General features: G+C 40.1%; 1 protein-coding gene across 1 annotated transcript in view; it reads left to right on the forward strand.

Moving 5' to 3' along the window:
* Nucleotides 1-2,938: 2,938 nt before the first annotated feature.
* Nucleotides 2,939-9,868, forward strand: part of wdr41 (WD repeat domain 41) — an 8,962-nt gene continuing 2,032 nt past the window's right edge. The window contains exons 1-12 of the mRNA XM_034897001.1: nt 2,939-3,166; nt 3,285-3,355; nt 5,456-5,571; nt 6,454-6,502; nt 6,593-6,721; nt 6,822-6,884; nt 7,428-7,539; nt 7,684-7,746; nt 7,848-7,952; nt 8,255-8,439; nt 8,547-8,668; nt 9,827-9,836. Of these exons, the coding sequence (XP_034752892.1) occupies nt 3,308-3,355; nt 5,456-5,571; nt 6,454-6,502; nt 6,593-6,721; nt 6,822-6,884; nt 7,428-7,539; nt 7,684-7,746; nt 7,848-7,952; nt 8,255-8,439; nt 8,547-8,668; nt 9,827-9,836 (1,002 nt within the window). The 5' untranslated portion in view covers nt 2,939-3,166; nt 3,285-3,307. The remainder of the gene's footprint in view (nt 3,167-3,284; nt 3,356-5,455; nt 5,572-6,453; nt 6,503-6,592; nt 6,722-6,821; nt 6,885-7,427; nt 7,540-7,683; nt 7,747-7,847; nt 7,953-8,254; nt 8,440-8,546; nt 8,669-9,826; nt 9,837-9,868) is intronic.

Here is a 9,868-nt window from a genome sequence, read left to right on the forward strand (position 1 = left end):
GGTCTAAGTGCAGATCTCATCTGAGGCAGAGGCCACGCCAGCTGAAGCAGAACACAGTGAAAGCCTGATGAAGAAGGACAGTGAAGTGTGTTGGTCAAGATTGAGACTCTCTCTTCTACAAGACCCCTCCACACAACGAGGGAGGGAGCCCATTACCGAACACCTTTGTTGGCCCATTGTTAAATTACAGCTTAATTCCTTTTCCATGATGATAACCATTTGTTTTCCTTACAGGGTGTAGATAGGGGAGAACATGCACTGTAGCTGAAGAAGAGGGAGTGGGCAGACCTTTTTATTCTGATCTGACTCTGGTCTTCAATGCTGGGAGTGTTTTGGTGGACATCGCATCATGACTCCACCTCTCAGCTGATTCCTGCCATTGGTCATGTTTGACACCTTGTCCACACCAGGCCGCCAGCCACATAGCAGCCATGTTGACCTGTTAATGGGTCGGTTGGTTCAACACTTTGGTCCTGAACTACTTCAACGACTGTTGGATTACAACTAAATTTGGATTATGAATCCTATTGACTTTGGTGATTCCCTGACTTTTCCTTCAGCACAATAACTGGTCATGTTCTTCACCTATTCTGTGACATATTTCAACAGCAACTGGATAAATTGGTACATCATTGTACAGATTAGTTACCAGATGACGTATCCTAAGTGTTGATGCTCTGACTTTTCCTCTGGAGCCAGGTTCACATTCACGGTTTCGAGTGAGTTGACAGTGTCTTTTTGTTGACTGATTGGTCCATCACTTGGGTCCAGACTGAAATATATCAACAACTATCTCATGAATTGTCATGAGATTTTGTACAGATAATTCATTGTGCCCATGGGATGAATCCTAATGACTTCAGTGATCCCCTGACCTTTCATCTAGCGCCACCATGAGGTTCACATTTTTGGGCTGTTGAATGGATTGACATGACATTTGGTACAGACACGCATGTCCCCCTTAGGATGAATTGTAGTAACTTTGATTATCTGACTTTTCATCTAACACCATTAGTGTCCAATACTTAATGACTTGATTTATGACCAAATACCTGCAAAACTAGTGGCATACCCATCAGCCTCAGCTGTACTTTGTGTTTAGTGCCAAGGAGTAAGTCTTACCATGACGTTAAACTGAGATGCTGAACATGGAACATGCTTAATGTCAGCATGTTAGCTCAAATCACCACTGTGCCTGAGTACAACCACACAGAGCTGCTAGCATGGCTGTGGTCTTGTTGTACTTAGATCACATTCTTTAACATGTGTTGCATTCATTATATACTGACTGGAAACGCTTCTCTGCATGTTTGACCTATTCATCCACATATCTGACAGATAGTTAAACAAACAGAGCGTCACCGATCCCCAAATCTAAAACCCAGTCACTCCATCTCAACCAATCCCTCTCCCTAACACTCCTCCTCTCTCTAGCTGCCCTTGAGCTTTTCTATTACCGCATGGAAAGCACCTCGCAGCCCCTGACAAGCGCGGCGGATCGACACTAAATCAGAAATCAGTGCCAGCCGCAGATCTGAGCCACCATGAAGGTCACAGGCCCTACACTGCGTGTTGTCTCAATTCAGGGGAGCAGGAGTAGACACAGCTAGGGTGATGTGTGTCTGTGTGTGCAGAGATTGTGTGTGCATGTGTGAGGAGACAGGGGAGGAACCAAAAAGAGGAAAAAGAGAATTTGGAAGAAAGATGTAGAGGGAGAGCAGATCAACATCAATGCAGAAGTCATTTGGTGGAGGAGAGAAATAAGAGGAAGCAAGACAAACTGTAGGCAGAGTGTTTAACTCATGCATGAGAATCAAATGGGTTGATTTAGTCTTTTAGGAATGATATATATAACTTAGAAAACGCAAAGAGTAACATTTGGTAAAAAAAGGCCTACTTGTTTTTCCTAGCTAAGGTAAGTTTGAGCCTTCCTCTGATCTTATGGGATTGTTACACACTGCCATCTAGTAGTAAAAAGGAGAATGACACTCACTATGTTTTACTCTTGTTTGTTGGATGTTTGAGTTTCACCATGCAGAATGGTGTGTGTGCAGAGTTTGACACTAGAATACTTTTTTTGCGCTTACTTTAAATCTGTGTGCATCCAACAATTGTGGTCCAATTATTATGCAACTCACACACATGTGATGTGTATACCTGAAACCTTCAGTGCATCTAGACAGATATTAGATATTTGGGTGTTTTAAAAATATTGTGAGATACTTTTTGTACCAATAGGCCCATGGGTGTTCCCCCAGACTTCAGGTTAAATACATTTGCTTGTTCTCTCATCTTAGTATTATGATTGAGATCGACAAGGAACTGAGTTTATAGGTTTAGTTTGCTACACAATGACCAACAACCTAATCACTGAAACCAAATTTTCAATTTGTCAGGTTGTTTATTTGTTATTTTTCCCAAAGCTTACGCATACGTCTGGTCAAACAAAATGTTTAACTTTTAATATAACTTAAATAAATCCTTATTATAATTTTGGTTTTGCTTAATTATACTGATAAAGCAGAAGACCAAAGGTGTTCCTGGGAAAACTTGTAGGGTTTTTGTCAAAACTGGCAACACTGTTTACATATAGCCTACATGTATATATATATTTTTCAATGATGGTAAAGCAATAGGCTAGATGTATTTTCAATACTTTTAGAGGAGGTGATTTTACTTACTTTTGTGGAAAAACAATATAATATTAAAAACTGAGTCCCTGTTTTTATATATGTGTGGAGAGAAAACTTAATGATAAAAAATAATAAAACACAACACATGTAAATGCAGTTGAACTTTATGAAACTACACAGGAACACCTTTAAAATAAGATTACAGCAGCTGTTAAACCAGTGACTTATCATTGTTTTTTTGTTTATACTTCAGCTGTTGTAGTCACTCCCCAGTATTTTTTGTGCTGAATGAATTTTGTCCAACCAACTCAAAGCTTCCGTAGTTTGAGTCACATGAATGGTTTGTTGTTGTCGTGACAGAAATAACATGCAGCTAGCTTACTTTACTGTATTAACGTTAGATTTTGGTGAAATTATCGGGTCAACACAAAAAGCGGTGTTACATCTCTAAGTCCTCTCCAAAGTGCGATAAAAAAGGACAATAACTGGTCAAGCGGAAGCGTCTCAGCTTTCTCTGTTTACGCGAATGAGTGGTGAGAAAATGTAACGTTAGCTTGTTTGCTGTGCTTTCAGTTAGCTACATTTCCAGATTTGTTTTGGCTCATATTCAGATAAATATGCACGCTGGCTTCTTCTTTGGGTTTCCTTCAGCTGACGTTAACCGATAAAACACGATGCTTCGGTGGATTCTTGGTGGTCGAGAAGCTCAGGGTTCAGCGGAGGTAAGATGTAACGGAAGCTAACGTTACCTCAGTAAAGCTAATATTTAAGGCTAACGTTAGCTGGTAATGAGCTTGTCTTTTTGATAACCTCTATATTATTCCATGGTATATCCATATTCTATCTATGTAATATTATTTGGGCAAATACATCTCTTTGCAAGACTGTCGACCATTGGTGGAAAGTAACTAAGTATATTTACGCATGTACTTATACTTGAGGTACTTGTAACGCTGCTTTACTTGAGTATTTTACATTTTATGTTACTTCATGATTCAGCTTAACCGCATTCGGGGGAAACAAGACAGGTGCAGTTAATTTGCAGATTTTAAAAACCTATACTAGAGAGTATAATGAAATATGCGATATTGTTTAACATTAAAACAAAAAATTAAATTAGCTCTACTGCATCCGGCTACAAAATTAAAATACTGCTTACATTGTTGCATAGTTGTCATTTCTTTTAACACTTAGAATACACTTTGCTGATAATACTTGTGTCTTTTACTGAAGTAAGGTTTGAAAAAGCAGGACTTTTACTTGTAACAGAGTGTGTGAGGTTAGGGTTTACGGATTTAAGGACACAAAAATCGATTTTTCTGCCGGATATGATTTGCATGTATGTATGTGTATATGTATATATATATATATATATATATATATATATATATATATATATATATATATATATATATATATATATATATATATATATATATATATATATATATTAAAAGTTGAACTAAATATTTTCTGTCTAAAAGATAAAACATGTCATGGAACATTATAAAATGATAACCATCAAAACTACAATTTATCAATAAAGTTCCCTCACAGAAAAAATAAAGTTCTTTTGATTTTTATCTTTATGCGAGGAACATGGATATGAATTTCCAGCATTATATCACGAGTGATAAAGTATGCAACGTTATTCCAGCATTTATCTGATTAAAAAAAACAGTATAATAATCTTAAATTCAGCCCTAAGTGAGATCTCTGAATACTTCGTCCATCGCTGTTTTCAAATTTGGTCAAATTCTAAAGAGGCCTCTGGCCTCCTGGTCAGAGGACAATGTTTATCGTATCGATTTTTATCAGATGTGAATGTTTAAACATAAATATATTTCTCTCTCCCATCACTTTCAGCAACATTTTTTAATTTAATTCTCTAATTAGTTCTTTTAATACCAGACAAGTTGACCATCTCCATCTTCCTTTTCACAAAAAAAAACAATATATGTACTCGGTTCAAAATTAGCACCACCCGCCAGCCAAATGATGATAGAAATGTGTGTGGCCGCTAGTGGCTTCACTTTGCTATTGAGTGGCTGGTTACATTTGAACATTCACTAGCCATTTTGCTGGTGGATGAAAAAGTTCTCGTACTTACATGTAGATGTTATCAAGAACTCACCTTGGAAAAAAATGTTCCTTACATTTAAATCAGGATGTCCTAATAGTTTCTGATTCTTTCCTGTTATTACTTTTATTTATGGATTTTGTTCTTGTGTGTAAGCAAACTATTGTGTTCTTTTGCACTTTACGGTTGTTTAGTCCAGTCGAACTCAACCTTTTAAAAGGTCACAATATAAATCTGAGGAGTCATGAGATTATTACTTCAGTTGGAAAGAATAAAAAACAAAGTGTTGCTACGCACAGCACTATTTATTTAGCAGAATCCTTGTTTCTTTGTTGTATAATAGATAATTTGACCTCTTTGGGCGTTGAAAATAAAATACCCTAAGGAGTTGAGAGGCTGGGTACCACAGCTTTCATCTTTAACAATGCACCGAATAAAACAAGTGTATCATATTGTGGAAAGGTAAATGTTAATCTGAAAAGTAATCACAGCTGTCATATAAGTGCTGTGCAGTAAAACACACACTCATCCCCACTGACATGTAGTGGAGCAGAAGTATAAAGTAGCCGGGAATGGAAATAATTAAACTACAAATCCCTTAGGACTTTAGTAAGTATAATACTTGAGCAAATGTACTTTCCACCACTATCTATCCCTGCTCTGCACTCTTTCAGCCAGAGTCCACTGTCTACCGCTGCACCTCAGCCTGTTTGTCTCACTACTTTCCCTCTTATGTCTGCAGAAAAGCTCTGTGCTGTGCATCGGAGAGGAACAGCCCAAAAACTGGTTCACTGAGCTGCAGGTGCTGAAAGGACACTTTGACATTGTTCGATTTCTGGTGCAGATTGATGACTTCAGGTAAGCAGACCACAGCCTCCACCCCCCCTCCCCCCTCCTTTTTGTCTTTCTCTTTCTAACCTTTCTCCTCTCTACCCTTGGCTGGCCTCTATCCCTGTGTGATTGACAGTAGATCCTCACCTACAGAAAACTTACAGAGCATGACAAGAGCCCAATCATCACCACCATGTGATTGTGTGTGTACACAGTACAGTACAACCAAAGCCCTTAATGCTGTCCACACACACACACACACACACACACACACACACACACACACACACACACACACACACACACACACACACACAGGTTTTGCACCTGCTCTTTGCTTTGGCATGGTAGGTTGGGTCTGCATAAGTGTTCAGATTGGGATTTATAACAGAAGAGTGTGTGTGTGTGTGTGTGTGTGTGTGTGTGTTTGTGTATGTGCGCGTGTGTGTATGTGCGCGTGTGTGCTTCACGCCTGGTCTCCTCCAGTAATAACCCCCTCCTCTGGGTCTCGTCCTCTCTGCACACAGGACCACAGTCAGGGGCAAAGGCCAGAAAATTCTCTCCAGATTGCTTTTGAAGTCTGAAAAGATATCCTTGACAGTTCCTCTCTTCTCACTTTATCTCTCTTTTTTTATCCGGTCATCCTGTCTGTTGATTTTGGGAACAGGGAGTGTGGAAGGTTCAGGGTCAGAAGGCAAGTGAAGGTGGAAAGCGCCCGAACAGATGTTTCTTTTCTTTTTTTTTAGATTTCTTGGGTGGTGATGGACCTACAGGAAATGATTCCTCCCACAGATAGAGATTAACTTGGTGTGTCTGACTGCGTCTAAGATGAGGTCTGCCAAGTGCATTGAAGTATTTTTGAGTCTTCTTGCAAAAAACAACTCATACCTTTTCACCTATGTTTTTCAGATGTGCGTCAGCAGGTGATGATGGCCTTGTTTTAGTGTGGAATGTTGAGGTAATATGCTGCAAGTTGATTATTTCAGTGTATTGTGAAATTGCACACAACACGGTGGCGCTAATTGTCTTCTTTCCTTCTGACTGTTAGACCGGGGAGAGGCTGCAGGAGCTGAGGGGCCATTCCCAGCAAATAACAGCCATAACCACCTTCACCTGTAATAATGGACTCACATCGCACACCTCGCTCATCACAGCCTCCTCAGACCGAAGTCTCAGTGTATCCTCATCTATACTACATGCAAACACGCAATAAAATCATTCCTATGTTATTGTTGTGTTTGTAATTCAAACTGGATTTCCTTAAACTGATTTGTCAGCTGTGGGACCCTGATACAGGCAACCGGGTTCAGACCATTTCAGATCTTCAGTCTCCTGTAAAGGTAATTAATAAGCCCCTAATGGACATTAACCTTGTTGCATAAATGTTATGCTAATTTGCATGTGGGTTCAATGTCTGAATAAGTCCCTTTCACGTCAAAGTCACAATGCCAATGTTGCTAGGTCAGATCTAATAACATTTCCATAAGGCTTCCAGCAAAACACAAGTCTAAATTGAATGTTGTCAGATTGACAGAAAAGCTACAGCAGCATGAGGTAACACATGAAAATCATCGCAAAAATAATCAACAACTGTTATCACGATCAATTAAAACGTTTCCGGTCTTTTTTTAGGCAAAAGCAGTAAAAAATACTACACATTTGCAGGTTATAGCTTTTCAAATGTCACGAGTTACTGCTTCTCTTGGTCATATATAATAGGAACTGAATACCTTTTTAGATTTTGGGCTTTTGATCAGATGAAACAAGACATCTGAAGCTGCCACTTTGGTATCTGCAAAGTTGTGATTGGCATTTTATAGACGTGCGTGCATGCGAGTGATTACACAGCACGTGTATCTTATACGTCTTTGTTTCTCCCGCAGTGTTTGCTGGTGCTGGAGCGGCTGTGTGTTTGGGTCTCCGGCGGGGAAGAACTGTGTGTGTGGAACAAAGACTTTCAGCTGCAGTGTCACAGACAGAACCACAGCGACACGGGTCAGGAGGAAGAAAAAAAAATAACTCTTTCACAATAAACCTCTCATGTTTATGCATGTGGATTGCACTGACTATGCTCACACCTGACATTGCGTTTTGCACACAAACTGATTAATGTTGTCATTGTGTTGTGGAATTTTGCAGGAATAACTGCTCTGATAGAGCTGCCCAAAAACTGCATAGCAGCTGCTATGGATAAAGAAATTGGTATGAGAGGGGTTTTGATGAAAAGAATGTTCATTACGTGCAAATAGATTCAAACTAAATGGGTTTAAAGAATGTTGACCCTTATATTTTCTTCTTTGCAGTGATTTATAGGCTGACATACTCCACTGATTCCTCCCTGTCAGTGGCTGAGATCCGCTCTCTGTCCGACCACCAGGACAGGATTCGAGCTCTCATCAACGTCAGTGGTCAGTCTGTCAGGAAACTCTGACTTATTGTTGAAAAAAAGAGCTATTGTTTGTTTATTTATTTAACCATTATTTATTAAGAGTAGGTTCATTGAGAGGCGGTCTCTTTTTGGCAGGAACGCCCTGATCTCATTCACACAGTTCCACATTCATACCTGAATTTTCCCACCCAGATTTAACCTGTCGGTCTGGGGATTTCAACGGCCTCCCGTCACAAGCTTGCATCTCTAATCTTTAGGCCACCAATGAGATAATGAGAAATTGCATTGGATCATATGACTTTAGCTCTGTGTCTTCCTCAGACGGACTCTTTGCCAGCGGTTCCCATGCGGGCGAGTTGATCTTATGGGATGCGATTGATTGGAACATCCTGGCCTATGAGCACATCCTATGGGAGGAGTCACAAGCTTGCACCCAGGCTGAAATACGCTTGTCTGCGCCCAAACCCAGTGAGATGTCAATTCAGCATCTGACCACCAATGGAACGGTGAGGAAGACGGCATGAGTGGATGCACCTATTGGGTATCATGTAAAATAGTTGGTCTGTTGTTTTTTTATCGTAATCCGTAACTTTATTTTGTGTGTGCTTTGTAGCTCATCCTCGCAGCTGTGGGCAGCGGTCTGTATGTGTACAGCGTTCTGACCAAGACCGTGGTGGCCTACAGGAAGGTGGCCCATGACTCCAATGTCTTACACAGCATGCTGTTATCTGACAGGTACGATATCAGTTCCTCTCTCTTACAGGCATTTTTTCCTGGGCGTGTCTCTGCTGCGTTCCGGCTGTGTTCTTTTTTTCTTCGCCCTCCGTCATGCGCCAAACCACACCGGGAGCATCTCAGAATCGGGCCTTCTTGCGTCCCAACACCCAGGTTTTATTGTCTGTCTTTACAAGTACTTTACAGAACAAATACGTGTTTATTAAACTAGTATCTACCTTCCACTCCAAGGACTCCTGTAATTAAACTCCATGTCTTCTCTTTTTTCCGGCGTTCTCCTGATAAAAAAAGATCTGTGATGTATTATTTTTTCCACCTCCAAGATGAATGTCACGTTGTCCGCGGTGTTGTAGAGTTGTGCAGGCGCGTATTCGATACTTGGTGAGGGGTGTTTTGACTTGCTGTCCAGATGGCCCTCGCCTCGCCTATCTTTAGCCGAGTGGAGCGCCGCTTCACGCACGCCTCTGGAAAGTCAAGCATTGACTTGAATGCAGTCTTCTCTTTGAGTGAATATTTAATTTGCAACCGTAGCGTTCGTGAGAACAGATTTCTCCATGGATGCATTATAAAACCTTGGACATCTTTGTTTACATTGTTAAATGATGACAACAGTCTAGGCTGGTGGTTCCCTACCGTTTTCGCTATTGCTTTAAACAAAACAATCTCAGCTTGGGACCCCTTGTCCTCAGCTGTGATCAGTGTGTTTGGGTCCCTTCAGTGATGCACAGAACTCCTGTTAAATGTAGTTAAAAATCTTCACAATACCGCTATTTGTTGTTTTTTCTATTATGATCTTCTAACTCAAAAGCTGAGTACTTTTAGTATTTATATTATGCCATCTGGATCATGGTGTACCTTTCAAAAAGAGATGTCATGATTTTGTTTTATTACCAAAAAAAACCTGACGTAGCCCGGTACAATATTAATCATCAGTTTTTATGTACAAAAAAGAAAACAACTAACATTACTAACAGTTACTGATTTTAAAGCCATAGTGTGTAGTTTCTGTCGCCTCCATTAGGAATTCTAAGTAAGACAACAAAACTGTTGGCGCGTCCTTATGATACGTTATGTGGACTCGAGCTTCTGTGCGGGAAAGTCGCCGGACGACACAATCTTCTGACATAGTCATACTGAGAAATCCAGAGAGAGTTGCAGGGAGCTGATAGTCATAATTAGTTTTGTAGCAACTCATTTGGA

This window comes from Etheostoma cragini, chromosome 16 (assembly GCF_013103735.1).
Source record: "Etheostoma cragini isolate CJK2018 chromosome 16, CSU_Ecrag_1.0, whole genome shotgun sequence".
Classification (NCBI taxonomy): Eukaryota; Metazoa; Chordata; class Actinopteri; order Perciformes; family Percidae; genus Etheostoma; species Etheostoma cragini.